Source organism: Haliotis rufescens, unplaced genomic scaffold (assembly GCF_023055435.1).
Source record: "Haliotis rufescens isolate VD_foot unplaced genomic scaffold, xgHalRufe1.0.p SCAF_4, whole genome shotgun sequence".
Lineage (NCBI taxonomy): Eukaryota > Metazoa > Mollusca > Gastropoda > Lepetellida > Haliotidae > Haliotis > Haliotis rufescens.
This window is the reverse complement of record NW_025964112.1, coordinates 56,983,089-57,004,016: the sequence shown is the minus strand read 5'-3', so window position 1 is coordinate 57,004,016 and position 20,928 is coordinate 56,983,089. Positions and strand designations below refer to the sequence as shown.

The 20,928-nt window shown below is 42.2% G+C and overlaps 1 protein-coding gene across 1 annotated transcript; it reads left to right on the top strand.

The window, feature by feature from the left end:
- The first annotated feature begins 45 nt into the window (after positions 1 to 45).
- On the top strand, positions 46 to 20,011 carry LOC124114451 (origin recognition complex subunit 2-like). Its single transcript, XM_046475023.2, has 13 exons — positions 46 to 176; positions 633 to 752; positions 1,646 to 1,729; positions 1,928 to 2,023; positions 3,401 to 3,517; positions 9,046 to 9,164; positions 9,405 to 9,610; positions 9,775 to 9,907; positions 11,066 to 11,165; positions 13,302 to 13,445; positions 15,872 to 16,105; positions 18,166 to 18,284; positions 19,236 to 20,011. The coding sequence occupies exons 1-13, from the start codon at positions 77 to 79 to the stop codon at positions 19,317 to 19,319; spliced, it is 1,656 nt and encodes a 551-aa protein (XP_046330979.2). The 5' UTR covers positions 46 to 76; the 3' UTR covers positions 19,320 to 20,011.
- Positions 20,012 to 20,928: the final 917 nt, after the last annotated feature.

The window sequence follows — 20,928 nt, the reverse complement described above, 5'->3', positions numbered from 1 at the left end:
TGCAGTCAATGGTTTCTCCCTGGATGAAGTACCTTACTCCACACTGAAGAGTTCTCGATTCCCGCCATATTCAAGTATGAAAAGTGCCGGCAAGAGAAGCTCTCGTGTGTCCGTCACGTTTGCTGGCGACGACGATGTTGTACAACATATCATTAGCGTTGAAGATAAAGATCAAGGTTAATCATACTTCAGTTAGTCAGTGATTGTCAAAGGAATAGCCTTAACATCGATGAAGGCTCGCACACACAAATGGCAAAAATGGCCTCATAAAATCAAAAGAAAAGATATTTCTGAATTAGAGTAATATATTTTCATATTTATTGTCCCAATATCTTTGTATAAATCTTAAGATTCTATAGAAAAATAAATAACAGACATTATGTAGACTTTATACTGTTGATGGTTGTGCTATTAATCGAGTCCTAATATAACATGACTAATAAGCCTGATAGCAATCCAATGCATCCATGTTAAGGACAGATACAGTGACTTTAGAATTGACTTTCGGTTTATTTTCATAAGGTAATGTTTTTGTCATAACCCTTTTTACTAACACTTATGTTTGGTAGTTCCTGTCAGCCCCAAACAACCCCTTTTTAATTTTCCTTTATGTTTCACTTATTTACTTTCAGCCCAAAAACTGAGAAATAGAAAAGTAAGCTTTTCAACTGGAACACGGAAACAGAAAATACTAGAAGAAGAGTATGTTGAAGGCAGCAGTGATGAGGATGAAGTGTATGGACCCTCCTCAGGTACTGGTATACTGTCACTCAAAGGTGGTTTCTGTAAAATGAGGGAGTGGTCAGGTAGCCTAGTGGTTAAAGCGTTTGCTCAACACGCCGAAGACCTGGGTTTGAATCCTGACATGGATATGATGTGTGAAGCCTTTTTCTGATGTCCCCTGACGTGATGTTGCTGGAATATTGCTGAAAGCGACGTAAGACCATACTCCCTTACTTACCTACTTCAGTAAAATAAGCAATTGATTCATGATTCTTGTTGACCCAGAATAGTCGGGACAATTGAAAGTGTAGTGAGTGATCTATAGTTTGACAACATGCACAAGTCGATTTCAGACCATTGAATTGATCAAGTATGTTTTGCAAAGACCATCAACAACACACCAAGTTAATAATCAGAATAACAGAGCTTGAGATTTAGTGTCTGAATATATTTTATTACTTATGTTTTTCACACCTGCTGACCAGCATATACAGTACACTACGGTTATAACATGTATAACCAACTCAAAGGGACTACTAATTTTAGTTCGTTATAACCGTAATTCGTTATAAGCATATATATACAGCATAACTACAGCAAATAGTCGGGACTAAAAAGTTAGTTCGTTATATCCGTCAGTTCGATATAAGCGTGTTCGTTATAGCCGTAGTTTACTGTACATGTGTATCACCAAATTTCTGCAAACCAATAATTAATGTCTGGCATTAATAAGCCAACTAGTAGTATTAGCATGATTAGTTAACTTGTCATAGCAGCATGTGGCATGTGATTGAAAATGTAGAGATGATATGATATAATTCAATCAAAATGCATGAAAATCTTTAGATATGAGATCTGAGGTAAATAATATTTCAAATTACTGGGCAACAGGTCATGGGGACATGCACGATTTTTGTTTCAGCTCTGGAAGCTGAGGGAGACATCCATGGCTGTGACGTGTTTCAGTTCAAGAGAAATAAGAAATCAGGCCAGATGGCTCAGAAAGGTAAACCAGAGTCCTCGCCCCGAGGTCACGTACAGTTAAATCTAGTTTAGCCAGACAATGTTACGAAAAAACATGTTTGAGATTAGTAAAATCAGAAGTGATCAAACTGCTTGAATTTTTCTCCAAATAATACAGTTTGATTTTTAAGGCAAAGTATCTTATCTGTCACCAAAGTCTAAAATTATGTTTTTTACTCAGCCTCTGAATCAAGAACTCCGAAATCATCCCGAACTCAAGCACGACTTCAACAGGAATCCCCAATAGAAGAATACAGAGTCAAGCCTCTTCAGGAAAGTAAGTGTAATCATTTGTTATTAACGAATAATTAATTTTCCGTTGTGTTTATTGTAATTCCTACATTCTGATCAGCAGAATTGGTCACGTGTTGTTGCATTCATTTCCCAATGAATGTAAAGACTTAAACCAGGCCCACCGTGGCGTACTTCTTTTTTTACTTCGGAGTGTTGGGGAATCCCAATATTACAGTCGAGGAATTTTCTTTCTGCTCGCGTGTATCGTCATGGACAGGACATTTAGCCAACTTCGTGCATATACATTGTCCAAACTACCCTTTGAGATCGAAAGCTGAGATGGAATTACACAGCAAATGTGCAGGCTCGCTCGCCTTTATTTTTCCCGCTCCCGTAGGTTCCACAAATTTCATGTCTTCGGGTTTCATTTCTAACCTGCCTTTTTCCAACTTTGTGGTCCCATTCTCAGGGAACTAAAGTTTTAATCTGACGGAAAACAGCTGCCTTCTCCTGGACAAATTTGTTCTGGTTCGTTACAGTATGACCATGATGACTGTTGCAGTTCTTTTCACCTCTTGTCTTAATTGACAGGTCCAATGAACATTGTCTTGATCCTGCTCTCCGTTGATTGGCTGTTGACTGTGTAGGCGTGTCAAGTTATGTGCATAAATTAAATGATCACCTGATTCATGTCACTCCACAGTATATATTCCTACACCTGGAATGTTTATCAATCTCATCATTTTTGTCTGTTTTGATATATATACAACTGTTTTTGGTTAAACTATTGTAGATAAAACATGTTTTATGTTGTCGAATTTCATTATAGGCATTCACAGTGTATTTTTTCGGTTCATTCCTCAATGAACCGAAAAACCAATGTGCAAACTTTTGTAAGAATCCACTACACTACGTTGGTTTTTCGATTCATACCTCAATGAACCGAAAAAAATACACAGTCAATCCTTAAATGAACCGGAAAAAAAATTATCCTTAATTATAACAAGAAGTAGTGACTGAAGACTTGTAATGTTATGTGTTGTGCATTTGAAAAGATCATAGAAGTTGTTTATTTTAATCAGTTGGTTTCGCAAATCTGCCTTCTAAAATTTCACAACTGTTGAATAGAACTTGTAGAACAGTCTTTTATTCATTTATTTCAATTCGTGTAAGTAACAACATACACAGTCTCAGTTTACCCTTGTGATGTAGTGTCAGTTAGAACTGGCAAAGGACATTAAAAATCTGTTTGTAATATCCAAACCTTGTGACTGATATTCATAAGACCAATACCATTTGTGACACTGGCAGGGGAAAGAACTGGTTGTGGTGTAGCCGATTAATTTCTATATCATCTTTTAAGACTTAAAGGCTAATAATAAGGAGATAAAAACATACTGACTATGCCTTGTGTCTTCAGTTCCTGTGCCAGTGACGCCCAAACATACTGAAGGAACCACCACTCCACGGAAGTCTCGCAGGAACCGCAGACCCGAAGCAACTACGCCATATAGGTTGCGGAAGAGGCATGATGAAGGTCAGTACAAAGTCGACCTGAACCAAGTCAGTCTCTGGGGTATAGAGGAGGGGCACAGTGCCCCCTGCTTATTTCCCACTGGACATTCTTGGGCAGAAGCAATGAAATAGGTTGAATATGTTACCATATGGTTATTATGTCATGCATGTGATCAGATTTTCAGATTGCCTGTGTTTGCAATACCCACCCTGTGTTTGTGATACCCACCCTGTGTTTGTGATTCCCACCCTGTGTTTGTGATACCCACCCTGTGTTTGTGTGTCCCTGTGTTTGTGATACCAACCCTGTGTTTGTGATACCCACCCTGTGTTTGTGATACCCACCCTGTGTTTGTGATACCAACCCTGTGTTTGTGATACCCACCCTGTGTTTGTGTGTCCCTGTGTTTGTGATACCCACACTGTGTTTGTGTGTCCCTGTGTTTGTGATACCCACCCTGTGTTTGTGTGTCCCTGTGTTTGTGATACCCACCCTGTGTTTGTGATTCCCACCCTGTGTTTGTGTGTCCCTGTGTTTGTGATACCCACCTCGTGTTTGTGATACCTGGCCTATGTTTGTGATACCTGCCCTGTGTTTGTGTGTCCCTGTGTTTGTGATACCTGGCCTATGTTTGTGATACCCACCCTGTGTTTGTGTGTCCCTGTGTTTGTGATACCCACCCTGTGTTTGTGTGTCCCTGTGTTTGTGATACCTGCCCTGTGTTTGTGTGTCCCTGTGTTTGTGATACCCACCCTGTGTTTGTGATACCCACCTCGTGTTTGTGATACCTGGCCTATGTTTGTGAAAACTGCCCTGTGTTTGTGATACCTGGCCTGTGTTTGTGATACCTGGCCTATGTTTGTGATACCTGCCCTGTGTTTGTGATACCTGGCCTGTGTTTGTGATACCTGGCCTATGTTTGTGATACCCACCCTGTGTTTGTGATACCCACCCTGTGTTTGTGATACCTGCCCTGTGTTTGTGATACCTGCCCTGTTTGTGATACCCACCCTGTGTTTGTGATACCTGCCCTGTTTGTGATACCTGGCCTGTGTTTGTGATACCCGACCCGTGTTTGTGTCTCTGTGTTTGTGATACCCACCCTGTGTTTGTGATACCCACCCTGTGTTTGTGATTCCCACCCTGTGTTTGTGATACCCACCCTGTGTTTGTGTGTCCCTGTGTTTGTGATACCAACCCTGTGTTTGTGATACCCACCCTGTGTTTGTGATACCAACCCTGTGTTTGTGATACCAACCCTGTGTTTGTGATACCCACCCTGTGTTTGTGTGTCCCTGTGTTTGTGATACCCACCCTGTGTTTGTGTGTCCCTGTGTTTGTGATACCCATCCTGTGTTTGTGATACCCACCCTGTGTTTGTGATTCCCACCCTGTGTTTGTGATACCCACCCTGTGTTTGTGATACCAACCCTGTGTTTGTGATACCCACCCTGTGCTTGTGTGTCCCTGTGTTTGTGATACCAACCCTGTGTTTGTGATACCCACCCTGTGTTTGTGATACCAACCCTGTGTTTGTGATACCAACCCTGTGTTTGTGATACCCACCCTGTGTTTGTGTGTCCCTGTGTTTGTGATACCCACCCTGTGTTTGTGTGTCCCTGTGTTTGTGATACCCACCCTGTGTTTGTGTGTCCCTGTGTTTGTGATACCCACCCTGTGTTTGTGATACCCACCTCGTGTTTGTGATACCTGGCCTATGTTTGTGATACCTGCCCTGTGTTTGTGATACCTGGCCTGTGTTTGTGATACCTGGCCTATGTTTGTGATACCTGCCCTGTGTTTGTGATACCTGGCCTGTGTTTGTGATACCCACCCTGTGTTTGTGATACCCACCCTGTGTTTGTGATACCCACCCTGTGTTTGTGATACCCACCCTGTGTTTGTGATTCCCACCCTGTGTTTGTGATACCCACCTCGTGTTTGTGATACCTGGCCTATGTTTGTGATACCTGCCCTGTGTTTGTGATACCTGGCCTGTGTTTGTGATACCTGCCCTGTTTGTGATACCTGCCCTGTGTTCGTGATACCCACCCATTGTTTGTGATACCCACCCTATGTTTGTGATACCTGGCCTGTGTTTGTGATACCTGCCCTGTGTTTGTGATACCTGCCCTGTGTTTATGTGTCCCTGTGTTTGTGATACCTGCCCTGTGTTTGTGATACCTGCCCTGTTTTTGTTATACCTTCCCTGTGTTCGTGATACCCACCCAGTGTTTGTGATACCCTCCCTATGTTTGTGATACCCACCCTGTGTTTGTGATACCCACCCTGTGTTTGTGATACCCACCCTGTGTTTCTGATACCCACCCCGTGTTTGTGTCTCTGTGTTTGTGATACCTGCCCTGTTTGTGATACCTGCCCTGTGTTCGTGATACCCACCCATTGTTTGTGATACCCACCCTATGTTTGTGATACCCACCCTGTGTTTGTGATACCCACCCTGTGTTTGTGATACCCGGCCTGTGTTTGTGATACCCACCCTGTGTTTGTGATACCCACCCTGTGTTTGTGATACCTGCCCTGTGTTTGTGTGTCCCTGTGTTTGTGATACCTGCCCTGTTTTTGTGATACCTGCCCTGTGTTTGTGATACCTGCCCTGTTTTTGTTATACCTTCCCTGTGTTCGTGATACCCACCCAGTGTTTGTGATACCCACCCTATGTTTGTGATACCCACCCCGTGTTTGTGTCTCTGTGTTTGTGATACCTGCCCTGTTTGTGATACCTGCCCTGTGTTCATGATACCCACCTATTGTTTGTGATACCCACCCTATGTTTGTGATACCCACCCAGTGTTTGTGATACCCACCCTGTGTTTGTGATACCTGGCCTGTGTTTGTGATACCTGCCCTGTGTTTGTGATACCCGGCCTGTGTTTGTGATACCTGCCCTGTGTTTGTGTGTCCCTGTGTTTGTGATACCTGCCCTGTTTTTGTGATACCTGCCCTGTGTTTGTGATACCCACCCTGTGTTTGTGATTCCCACCCTGTGTTTGTGATACCCACCCTGTGTTTGTGATACCAACCCTGTGTTTGTGATACCCACCCTGTGTTTGTGTGTCCCTGTGTTTGTGATACCAACCCTGTGTTTGTGATACCCACCCTGTGTTTGTGATACCAACCCTGTGTTTGTGATACCAACCCTGTGTTTGTGATACCCACCCTGTGTTTGTGTGTCCCTGTGTTTGTGATACCCACCCTGTGTTTGTGTGTCCCTGTGATTGTGATACCCACCCTGTGTTTGTGTGTCCCTGTGTTTGTGATACCCACCCTGTGTTTGTGATACCCACCTCGTGTTTGTGATACCTGGCCTATGTTTGTGATACCAACCCTGTGTTTGTGATACCTGGCCTGTGTTTGTGATAACTGGCCTATGTTTGTGATACCTGCCCTGTGTTTGTGATACCTGGCCTGTGTTTGTGATACCCACCCTGTGTTTGTGATTCCCACCCTGTGTTTGTGATACCCACCCTGTGTTTGTGATACCCACCCTGTGTTTGTGATTCCCACCCTGTGTTTGTGATACCCACCTCGTGTTTGTGATACCTGGCCTATGTTTGTGATACCTGCCCTGTGTTTGTGATACCTGGCCTATGTTTGTGATACCTGCCCTGTGTTTGTGATACCTGGCCTGTGTTTGTGATACCTGGCCTATGTTTGTGATACCCACCCTGTGTTTGTGATACCCACCCTGTGTTTGTGATACCTGCCCTGTGTTTGTGATACCTGCCCTGTTTGTGATACCCACCCTGTGTTTGTGATACCTGCCCTGTTTGTGATACCCGCCCTGTGTTTGTGATACCTGGCCTGTGTTTGTGATACCCACCATGTGTTTGTGTCTCTGTGTTTGTGATACCCACCCTGTGTTTGTGATACCCACCCTGTGTTTGTGATACCTGCCCTTTGTTTGTGATACCTGCCCTGTTTGTCATACCTGCCCTGTGTTTGTGACACCTGGCCTGTGTTTGTGATACCCGACCCGTGTTTGTGTCTCTGTGTTTGTGACACCCACCCTGTGTTTGTGATACCCACCCTGTGTTTGTGATACCCGACCCGTGTTTGTGTCTCTGTGTTTGTGATACCCACCCTGTGTTTGTGATACCCACCCTGTGTTTGTGATACCTGCCCTGTGTTTGTGTGTCCCTGTGTTTGTGATACCTGCCCTGTTTTTGTTATACCTTCCCTGTGTTCGTGATACCCACCCAGTGTTTGTGATACCCACCCTATGTTTGTGATACCCACCCTGTGTTTGTGATACCCACCCTGTGTTTGTGATACCCACTCTGTGTTTGTGATACCCACCCTGTGTTTGTGATACCCACCCCGTGTTTGTGTCTCTGTGTTTGTGATACCTGCCCTGTTTGTGATACCTGCCCTGTGTTCGTGATACCCACCCATTGTTTGTGATACCCACCCTATGTTTGTGATACCCGGCCTGTGTTTGTGATACCTGCCCTGTGTTTGTGATACCTGCCCTGTGTTTATGTGTCCCTGTGTTTGTGATACCTGCCCTGTGTTTGTGATACCTGCCCTGTTTTTGTTATACCTTCCCTGTGTTCGTGATACCCACCCTGTGTTTGTGATACCCACCCTATGTTTGTGATACCAACCCTGTGTTTGTGATACCCACCCTGTGTTTGTGATACCCACCCTGTGTTTGTGATACCCACCCCGTGTTTGTGTCTCTGTGTTTGTGATACCTGCCCTGTTTGTGATACCTGCCCTGTGTTCGTGATACCCACCCATTGTTTGTGATACCCACCCTATGTTTGTGATACCCACCCTGTGTTTGTGATACCCGGCCTGTGTTTGTGATACCCACCCTGTGTTTGTGATACCCACCCTGTGTTTGTGATACCTGCCCTGTGTTTGTGTGTCCCTGTGTTTGTGATACCTGCCCTGTTTTTGTGATACCTGCCCTGTGTTTGTGATACCTGCCCTGTTTTTGTTATACCTTCCCTGTGTTCGTGATACCCACCCAGTGTTTGTGATACCCACCCTATGTTTGTGATACCCACCCTGTGTTTGTGATACCCACCCTGTGTTTGTGATACCCACCCCGTGTTTGTGTCTCTGTGTTTGTGATACCTGCCCTGTGTTCGTGATACCCACCCATTGTTTGTGATACCCACCCTATGTTTGTGATACCCACCCAGTGTTTGTGATACCCACCCTGTGTTTGTGATATCCGGCCTGTGTTTGTGATACCTGCCCTGTGTTTGTGATACCCGGCCTGTGTTTGTGATACCTGCCCTGTGTTTGTGTGTCCCTGTGTTTATGATACCTGCCCTGTGTTTGTGATACCCACCCAGTGTTTGTGATACCAACCCTATGTTTGTGATACCCACCCAGTGTTTGTGATACCCACCCTGTGTTTGTGATACCCGGCCTGTGTTTGTGTGTTTGTAACCTCTGTCCCTGTGACTCTTTCTTGTTTATTTACTGAACAATCGTCTGAGACGTGTAAGGAGAGGAGTATGTTTTAAGCATTGTCTTTTTAAGTCAGTATTCACCTGTCAACTCGTCAACAGGTAATTCTTCAGAGGAAGACAGTTTCGGGTCGTCCAGCGACAGTGAGGGGTCAGAGGAGGAGGAAACAGCTACAACGCCAAGCCGCAGCAGGCGTCGAAAAACTAATGATGTTGAATTTGTAAGTCTTTAAATGTTTGGAATTATGAAGGACTTTTAATTTTAACCCGGGTCAGAATATGTCCTCAGTACCACATAAATGTGAACAGCATTCGCAGTTTAGTTTGAAAGACATTGCAGTGTTATGTTCACCTATGGTCTTTTATGAAGTCTTGTATGGAAGGAGCTCTTGTGTTTGTAGGAAAGAGTTTGATAAAAATTAAGGTAGGAGCAACTCTGGAATTTGATTTATATTTTGCAGACCACTAATGCTGAGGAATATTTCGACATCCATTCTGGTGCTGCCATCACATCCGACAGGACACTGTCTAAGCTGGACACCCCGCGCCTGGACCAGCAAGCTCTCAGTGCCCTACTGGAGTCTGTCAGCAGCAGTCATGTCTCTGAGTGTGCTGGTCTACTCCAGGAGCACATGGCTCTCTTCTCCAAGTGGATGTTTCAGATGTGGTGAGGAGGTTTCAGGGCTAAACAACAAACACATGCACAATGACGGAGTTTGACCCAAGTCTCAATATATAATCTCTTCAACTACACTTAAATGGGTGCCATACTGTCAGGCTTGTTCACTCCCGATGATCAATGTGATGCTGATGTCACTGTTTTTGTTTCAGCAATGACTTCAACATATTACTATATGGTTTGGGATCCAAGCGGGGACTGATTGAAACATTTCGCCAGAAGTTTCTCCACGATTTCTCACATGTCGTGGTGAATGGGTACTTTCCCAGTCTGACAGTGAAACAAGTAATTATTTATTTATGTCCATACATAGAGGTTATCACGTGAGTGTGTTTGGGGATGGTTCATATCCTGCATTAGGAATAAACATTGTATTTAGCCAGCCTTGGCGAGCTGAATACAGAGTGTTTATTCCTAATACTGGATATTTACCATCCCCAAACACACAAGCGTGATAACCTCTTTATCATATAATGTCATTCTTTAATTCTGTGCTAGAAAATCGCTTTCCATCTCTCACAAACATTACCGAAACATTGCGACTTTTCCTGGAAAACGCGCATTAATATTTTTTACGTCTCAGGGTAAGTGATGTGTCAGTGGGACAGTGACAGTAGCCAATATAGTTCCAACTGAAATCTGTTTCTTGTACAGTGGCAAAGCAACATATACGCAAAACAACAATTTTTTTTACTTGCCTTTCGCGGCAATCCATTCGTCTGTCCGCTAGAGTAACTGCCCTTTGTCAAAGAGAAGCTACTCTAACCCTAGTCTATGAGACGTCACGGCCACGTTCAGACGTTGTTGACAGTCGGCCTGTCCTGTCATAATGTTAAGTGTAGTCAGATGTACACACAGCGACAAAACGAAACAAGGTAACAATTCAAACATATTTCGGCCAAATCCAACTATTTTAATTTGTGGAGAAGGTTTCAAGCCGCAGAGGTCTACAATCACAGATATGGCTACTGATCCCGCTTGGCTAGGCCTCGTGCCCTCGCAAAATTGTTTCGAAATTTATATCTCCAAAGTTGCCAAAACTTATAAAATGCCTTAGCTACATCACAGTTGGACACTGATTTTCAGTAGATTAGACTGTTCTTTTGATAATTATAGCAATTATCCCTTTAGTTTATGCAGATTCTGATTCAATCGCCGAATGACAAGGGCGATGCCATGTTTGTTTATAAACACTAAAAGTAGTCCCTACTTGACCTTTGATATTTGCATCTCTATCCGCATATTACCCCCAACAGATATCGTTTTTATCCGTTGGCTTTATCCTGCCGAGAAACCTACCCATTATATGATAAAAGAGAGAAAACGTATATAATGAAAATTGTTTATAGCGAACTGATTTCCCTGGTCCCTTTGTAGCGCGTTATCTCCATGATCCACTGTAACCTGGGTTACCATGGTGTAAGGTAATGTTTGTTCTTTCAGATCCTGTCGTGTATTATAGATGAGATCATTGAGGAGGAGGTGCATATCCGTACACCTGCGGATCAGTACGAGTACATCCGGAGACACTTTGAAAACTCAGGTAGGATCAACTAGTGTACCAGTACGTGATCAGGCCTAAAAGTTGTGACTAAAACCGTCGCCAATGCGACCTAAGTTTCAGTTTGTCTACTGTCTAAAATTCAGAGGTAGTCAAATGACTACGTAGAAATATATCTTGTGGCGACTAAATTTTATTGCTACTCATCTGTAGACACAAACAGAGATAAAAGCTGATATTGGAAAACACGTCTGCTAATAATTGTACTCGCAAATAATTCCTTCTAAATTCGACAATGAACCAAAATGTATAATAATTAATGTAATTAGTACGTTATTTTAGTTCACAATGCTCATCGGATAAGCGAGGATATACCTATATCTGTATGTAATCTAGTAACATAAAATGCATCATTGTTCAAGTCACAAGTAACAAAATTCATGTACAGTTTCCATTAAGATACAATTTCAAGACTAGTGCTGTAACTTGTACATATTATTATAGTTATTTGATAATGATAATTTCAAATGCTTTTGGCTACCTACAATATTGGCTTGACTTCTTGATTTTACCACTGGCTCCCTGGAAAAAAATACTTGTAGCCATATGGCTACTTTGTAAAAATTTTAACTTTGAGGCCTGGTGATACGGCAACAGTATAGGAATATCTCAGTGTACCAGTATGTGATAGGGCAACTATGTAGGACACACATAACGTACCAGTACGTGATAGGGCAGCTATGTTGGACCAACATAACATACCAGTACGTGATAGGGCAACAGTATAGCAACATCTCAGTGTACCAGTACGTGATAGGGCAACTATGTAGGACCAACATAACGTACTAGTATGTGATAGGGCAACTATGTTGGACCAACATAACGTACCAGTACGTGATAGGGCAACTATTTCGGACCAACATAACGTACCAGTACGTGATAGGGCAACTATGTTGGACCAACCTAAAGGTACCAGTATGTGATAGGGCAACTTTGTTGGACCAACATAACGTACCAGTACGTGATAGGGCAACTATGTTGGACCAACATAACGTACCAGTACGTGATAGGGCAACTATTTCGGACCAACATAACGTACCAGTACGTGATAGGGCAACTATGTTGGACCAACCTAAAGGTACCAGTATGTGATAGGGCAACTTTGTTGGACCAACATAACATACCAGTACGTGATAGGGCAGCTATGTTGGACCAACATAACATACCAGTACGTGATAGGGCAACAGTATAGCAACATCTCAGTGTACCAGTACGTGATAGGGCAACTATGTAGGACCAACATAACGTACTAGTAGGTGATAGGGCAACTATGTTGGACCAACATAACGTACCAGTACGTGATAGGGCAACTATTTCGGACCAACATAACGTACCAGTACGTGATAGGGCAACTATGTTGGACCAACATAACGTACCAGTACGTGATAGGGCAACTATGTTGGACCAACATAACATACCAGTACGTGATAGGGCAACTTTGTTGGACCAACATAACGTACCAGTACGTGATAGGGCAACTATGTTGGACCAACATAACGTACCAGTATGTGATAGGGCAACTTTGTTGGACCAACATAACGTACCAGTACGTGATAGGGCAACTATGTTGGACCAACATAACGTACCAGTACGTGATAGGGCAACTATGTTGGACCAACCTAAAGGTACCAGTATGTGATAGGGCAACTATGTTGGACCAACATAACGTACCAGTACGTGATAGGGCAACTATGTTGGACCAACATAACGTACCAGTATGTGATAGGGCAACTATGTTGGACCAACATAACGTACCAGTACGTGATAGGGCAACTTTGTTGGACCAACAAAACGTACCAGTACGTGATAGGGCAACTATGTTGGACCAACATAACGTACCAGTACGTGATAGGGCAACTATGTTGGACCAACTAAGCGTACCAGTACTTGATAGGGCAACTGTATAGGACCAACTAAGCATACTAGTACGTGATAGGGCAACTATGTTGGACCAACATAACATACCAGTACGTGATAGGGCAACTATGTTGGACCAACGTAACGTACCAGTATGTGATAGGGCAACTATGTAGGAACATCTCTCGTTTATTAGTTCTCTTGTTTGTTTGTTCTCTTGTGTTGTAGGATTAGGCCTGTATTAGCTATGTCTTGTTTCAGAGTATCGGGACTTTTACCTCATCATCCACAACATTGATGGCTCCATGTTGCGTGGCGAGAAAACCCAGAACCTCCTCAGCCTGTTAGCTCAAGTACGAGGAGTCCACATCATAGCTTCTATAGACCACATTAATGCCCCCCTCAGTAAGTATGGCAGTGTTCCTGCACCAATAGACCAAATTAATGCCCCCCTTAGTAAGTATGGCAGTGTTCCTGCATCAATAGACCACATTAATGCCCCCCTCAGTAAGTATGGCAGTGTTCCTGCACCAATAGACCAAATTAATGCCCCCCTCAGTAAGTATGGCAGTGTTCCTGCATCAATAGACCACATTAATGCCCCCCTCAGTAAGTATGGCAGTGTTCCTGCATCAATAGACCACATTAATGCCCCCCTTAGTAAGTATGGCAGTGTTCCTGCATCAATAGACCACATGAATGCCCCCCTTAGTAAGTATGGCAGTGTTCCTGCGTCAATAGACCACATTAATGCCCCCCTCAGTAAGTATGGCAGTGTTCCTGCACCAATAGACCACATTAATGCCCCCCTCAGTAAGTATGGCAGTGTTCCTGCATCAATAAACCACATTAATGCCCCCCTTAGTAAGTATGGCAGTGTTCCTGCATCAATAGACCACATTAATGCCCCCCTCAGTAAGTATGGCAGTGTTCCTGCACCAATAGACCAAATTAATGCCCCCCTTAGTAAGTATGGCAGTGTTCCTGCATCAATAGACCACATTAATGCCCCCTCAGTAAGTATGGCAGTGTTCCTGCACCAATAGACCAAATTAATGCCCCCCTCAGTAAGTATGGCAGTGTTCCTGCACCAATAGACCACATTAATGCCCCCCTCAGTAAGTATGGCAGTGTTCCTGCATCAATAAACCACATTAATGCCCCCCTTAGTAAGTATGGCAGTGTTCCTGCATCAATAGACCACATTAATGCCCCCCTCAGTAAGTATGGCAGTGTTCCTGCACCAATAGACCAAATTAATGCCCCCCTTAGTAAGTATGGCAGTGTTCCTGCATCAATAGACCACATTAATGCCCCCTCAGTAAGTATGGCAGTGTTCCTGCACCAATAGACCAAATTAATGCCCCCCTCAGTAAGTATGGCAGTGTTCCTGCATCAATAGACCACATTAATGCCCCCCTCAGTAAGTATGGCAGTGTTCCTGAATCAATAGACCACATTAATGCCCCCCTTAGTAAGTATGGCAGTGTTCCTGCATCAATAGACCACATTAATGCCCCCCTCAGTAAGTATGGCAGTGTTCCTGCGTCAATAGACCACATTAATGCCCCCCTCAGTAAGTATGGCAGTGTTCCTGCACCAATAGACCACATTAATGCCCCCCTCAGTAAGTATGGCAGTGTTCCTGCATCAATAAACCACATTAATGCCCCCCTTAGTAAGTATGGCAGTGTTCCTGCATCAATAGACCACATTAATGCCCCCCTCAGTAAGTATGGCAGTGTTCCTGCACCAATAGACCACATTAATGCCCCCCTTAGTAAGTATGGCAGTGTTCCTGCATCAATAGACCACATTAATGCCCCCCTTAGTAAGTATGGCAGTGTTCCTGCATCAATAGACCACATTAATGCCCCCCTTAGTAAGTATGGCAGTGTTCCTGCATCAATAGACCACATTAATGCCCCCCTCAGTAAGTATGGCAGTGTTCCTGCGTCAATAGACCACATTAATGCCCCCCTCAGTAAGTATGGCAGTGTTCCTGCATCAATAGACCACATTAATGCCCCCCTCAGTATGTATGGCAGTGTTCCTGCATCAATAGACCCGTGAAGATTCCGGGGTAGAATAGGTTTTCAGCAACCCATGCTTGCCGAAAATGGCGACTATGCTTGTCGTAAAAGGCGACTAACGGGATCGGGTGGTCAGGCTCGCTGACTTGGTTGATACATGTCATCGATCCCAATTGCGTGAATCGATTCTCATGATGTCAATCACTGGATTGTCTGGTCCAGACTCGAAATTATTTTACAGACCGCCGTCATATAGCTGGAATATTGCTGAGTGAGGCGTTAAACAACAAACAAACAAACCTGCATCAATAGACCACATTAATGGTTATGTTGACATTGTTGAGCTAACATAGACATCTCATGATCACAGACTTTGTTGATCCTTACTTCACCAAGTATACATTACCTTTGACCCCAATAGAAAATTACACCATTTCAAAGACAGTGGGGGAATGGTTTGGTTTGGTTTGGTTTGTTGTTAAATGCCACACTCAGCAATATCCCAGCTATATGACGTCGGTCTGTAAATAATAGAGTCTGGACCAGACAATCCAGTGATTAATATCATGAGCATCAATCCACACAATTGGGATACGATGACACGCATCAACCAAGTCAGCGAGCCTGACCTGATCTCGTTTGTCGCCTCTTACGACAAGTATATCGCCTATTACGGCAAGCATGGGTTGCTGAAGACCTATTCTACCCTGGATCTTCACAATGGGGAAATGGAGACGACCATATTGTGTTTTCAAAGAAGAACCATGTGAATACTGATAGACTGGCACTGTATTTCAGTTTGGGACCATACGAAGTGCTGTCGCTTCAACTGGCTGTGTTTTGACACGACCACGTACATCCCCTACTCCTCTGAGACATCATACGAGAACTCCCTGCTAGTGCAGCAGACTGGCGCCTTGGCTCTGAGCTCCCTCACCCACGTCATGAAGAGCCTCACCACCAATGCCAAGGGCATCTTCCTTCTCCTGGCCAAACACCAGCAAGAGAACAAGGAGAATGCTACGTATATAGGTACAGTCTTTTAAGCATGATATCCAAGGGTTCTTTGTCATAACCATAGGGGCACAGGTGGCCTGGTCACTTGAGGAGCTTTCAGAGTTGTGTCCCTTAGGCATACCAGAGTCCTGTGACTGGGGGTTCTAATCCTGCCTGGTTCACCCTGATTATGTGTCTAGGTTTGTCAGCGCCATACCAATGTTCGTGGGTTTCACCGATGTGGTAAGTGTCCGAAACCTGCATTCCTTCAGATTTCCTCCCACATCAAGCTGACATGTCATGATATAACTTAAACATTAACTTGTTTTTATTATGTATATAATCTAGAAATTATGATTTAAACTACCGTTTTCAATGTAAAAAGTGCCCAGGGTGCTCTCAAAATTAGAAATAGGGGGGGCTTTTTGGAATATAATTTTTGTGAAAAAAAAACAGAATTGAAAGATCGTAAATTTCGTGGTTTGGCGAATGCAGCAAATGACCACCCTCAGTGTTTTACTGCTTTAGATAAGTATGTCTCTCACAAAAAATGCTACCTCCATAACCATGATAACTGCACGTATTTACTTGCATATCTATGTATTTGTATTACATAACTTAACTCCACATAAATGATGAGTAAAAATTATCGTCGATGCCCATTGTTCAAACAGGAAGTACCAATATCAGCAGGTAAAGTTGAAAAATCAAAAATCTGCACTGTGTTTGTGATTTTCAAATATTACCTTATCTTTCTTACCTTATTTTTCGGTGAGAATCAGGATGTATTTATTGTTTATAACCACTTCTTTGTTTCAGCAAATGTTTTTGTACAACAAACTTGTATTATTTTTTCTCAAAACGTGTTTAATTGTTGTTATTGTGTCGGCTATGGTGCTGGTCATGACAGGTCACCCGTTTAACAATCGATATATACAGCTTGAGGATGAAAATACTACAACCACCTACCCGAGATTAATATCTAAATTCAAATATCCTAAAAAGTACATCTAGTTTTTACTTAACCAGAAGTAACAACTTCGCATAACAGCACTGCCACAGGCTAATTTGCATATCATGTGACACATTTCTCTCATTTTTAAACAAACACTGACATCAGAACAGACTGACGCTTTGCATATTGTTTTGAGTAATCATTTGCTACTAAAACTACGACTGTGAGGTGCACGACAATATATATCTTTGCATCAAAGTGATTGTACCGCTACCTCTCCATATGGCTTTGATGACAGCACGTGATGTAAACAAATGAAAACTACGCAAATAGAAATAGTTCTTCGACTTTTGAGATATTTTCTCACGGAAAGTTAATCATAACAAATGTTTATCTTGATGTGTAGACTCGTAAAAAAAATGAAACAGGAAAAAATGATCATTGTTGCATTGATAAATATGAGTTTTTATGTCGCGGTATGTGGTAAAGCGGGCTCTATGGAACGGGGTGAACGGAAGTTGTAAGTATCGTAAGGACACAATTTCGCCGAAATTATTATGTAAACATTCTTAAATGAAATTTCGAATAAAATTATTAAAATAGATTACAAACATAAGTCCAGATATAAAATGAACACTAAAACAGTATAAGAGAGGGGTTAACTTATGTAATTTAATGCGGATTTATTGATATTCTATTTCCGATGACAGTCATATATACGAACGCCTGAAATGATACTACTAAAGAAAAAGTCTGTGCGTATTACATATGAGAGATATATTTTTCCAGAATATACTTGCCCATAATCAAGGGTGTGCATAATACATGAGTGAGTATTATACTCGAATAAGTAAGTTTTGTGTACACTGATCAGTCGGAAGGGGCGCTTTTTGAACTTGTTCACTTGCAAAATATATTAGCAAATATCGCCATGAGCGCTTATTTGAGCGGGGCGCTTATTACATCAAATACTGTAATAATTACTGCCTGAGAGACTTGTGCACGTCTACCACCTCCTGTACATTAGCCCAAACTAAGGAGTGTATATCAAAATAATTTGTTCATTGAAATTTGAATGCTGAACACATGTGTCGGCCAATGGTTATGGCTCCAGTTGTGTGACCGATAGTGTTTGTTACAGGCATGTCCTTCAGTGAGCTGTATCAACGATGTCGGGAGTCGTTCCTCGTCAACTCCGACCTCACTCTCAAGGCACAGCTCATCGAATTCAGGGACCATAAGCTTATCAGATCAAAGAAGGTGGGTGATTTTCGCTAAGTTTTTAACACCTTACGCAACAAGTTGGGTTATACTGTATTTCACTGTGGTTTCTAACCCACATCTCATTTTACGTTGATGTAAGTTTGGTTTGGTTTTTTTTTTGTTTAACGCTGCACTCAGCAATATTCCAGCTATATGATGGCGGTCTGTAAATAATCAAGTCTGGACCAGACAATACAGTGATTGCAATAATAGCAATGGATCCATATGACCTGCATAAACCAATTCAGTGAGCCTGGCCACCCAATCTCTTTAGTCACCTCTTACAGCAAGCATGGGTTACTGAAGATCTATTCTAACCTGGATCTTCACAAGTGTCCTGAGGGGCGGTCGGGTAGCCGAGTGGTTAAAGCGTTCGCTCGTCATCCCAAAGACCCGGGTTCGATTCCCGACATGGGTACAATGTGTGAAGCCCATTTCTGGTGTCCTTCGCAGTGATATTGCTGCTATATTTCTAAAAGCGGCCTAAAACCCTACTTACTCACTACTCACTTACAGGTGTCCTGATTGCTGACTACTATGATATGGTAGTTGCAATGTGATGTGGCTTATTGTGTGTCACTGTTACCGGATGACTTGTTTCAGGCTTGCAACCATAAGAATATGCTGTAAACATGAGCAGCAAAAGATTTATAGCTTTTTTCCACATAAGAAATTATTTCATGAACATGTATTAAAATATTTCTTGAACATGTATTAAAATATTTCTTGAAATAAGAATTGTTTTTCTTTTAGCAAGGAAAGTTTTCTTTATAATAATTTCTTAATATGAAAAAATAAACCTAGAAAAATTATTCTTCAGTTATTTTCTTGCCAAATATGAAAGTCATTTATGGCAGTGTGGTGGTATTTGATTAACTATTGAGTACAATTGCTTCATGAATTCTGGTTGTGTTTTAATCCTAAGTCTACATCCCTTTCTTGTCGCAGAGCTACGATGGTGTGGAGCATTTGTTGATCCCAATCGACACACCCACACTCGCAGAGTTCCTGGAACAGCAGGAAGACAGCTGATAGCCTGCGTGATATCTCCATAGCAACACACACCAACCCTCGCAGAGTTCCTGGAACAGCAGGAAGACAGCTGATAGCCTGCGTGATATCTCCATAGCAACACACACCCACTCACAGCGTTTAATGAACCCCGCTTCTTCAGCCTTCCCCCAAGTCACCACAGACTTTTTATGGAGACTATTACAGCAATGCCACTAATAATGGAAAATTCATGAATAAATGCGCCTAAAAAAATTTAAGGATCACCCAATCCATTTATATGTAATACTATTCCACGACAGATTAACTATAGTAATATAAAAAAATCAGATGATCCTTAACTTTCTTTGAGTAGTATATATGATGAAACTTTTATGACTACGTTGAATCTGAGTGAAATCGCTGAAAGACATGCTGGTCATATTGTCCTTAGAATGAATAGCATACTTGGACAAATATACAATATGTGTAATAAATATAGAATACTAAACGAGCTGCCGTTTAATACCAATTTTATGAAACGAGTGAATAGTTCTGGTATCTGACGAGCGAAAGCGAGTCAGATAACACAACTACATGTATTCACAAGTTTCGTAAAATTAGTTTTACACGGGGGCGAGTTTAGTATTTTATTTATTACTTGTCACTCATGACATTTTTAGAATTATACTCTTGAGTGTAAATAGGCTGACACCTACACGATCCACGGCATAATCTAATTGAGTTTAACAGAATAATACTTCAAACACGTCAAAAGTTGAAATGTATGAATTTAATACCATACAACGGTCCACCTTTAGAATTCAGGCGTCCGTTCCACGAAATTAACGTAGCGCTAAGGTTATGGCAACTCACATACTTTAACTTCGACTAACGACTGTCGTTGCGCTTCATACGATCACCTTGTGGAACGGGGCCTTGCACCGCAAAGTTTACTGCAATGACGTAATTTGTGGAATTTTTATTGCAAGATCCATCGGCGAAACAATGCCATGTGACGTCAGCCTAGCAACAAGGTTGCTGGGGTCATCGAGTGTGCATAAGCTCCTCTCAGTGATTTATCATCTCCACACGCAATGTTGTTGAATAAGCCAAGGGATGTTGAGAGCTTTCAATATTTGTTCATGAAACGTGTTCCGGGAGTACATAAGCACGCGTTTTGGTATAACACAATGTGTAATACTTCTGTATGTTTATTAAACGGGTGATCTCTTCACGGGCAAGTAATAAAGATATGTTATACACATGTATATGATAACACAAATTTAAACTGATGAATTGATTCGAAATAGTCTGGTGTTAAAAATAGGATAGATAAGGTTTTAAAAGCTCAAAGAGGATAACCCATTTATGCTTTAGAAGTGTGTGACTGTAATTTGAATGTATTAATCTAATATGACATTTAATGAGTAATGTTAAAGACATTGATTGGATGAGACAGGATATAAAAGGGTTATCAAGAGTGCATGCAATTACTGTTGTTTTCTGGTTGTTATTGTGATTTCATACCTCTGATTCACAAATCACAATTAGTTATTCTCAAAAGTTGTTTGGTGGCAGTTAATGAAATATTGTTGGAGGTATGTTTCAAAGAATCTGGGTTTTAGATTGAACCTGTAAAGTCATGTGA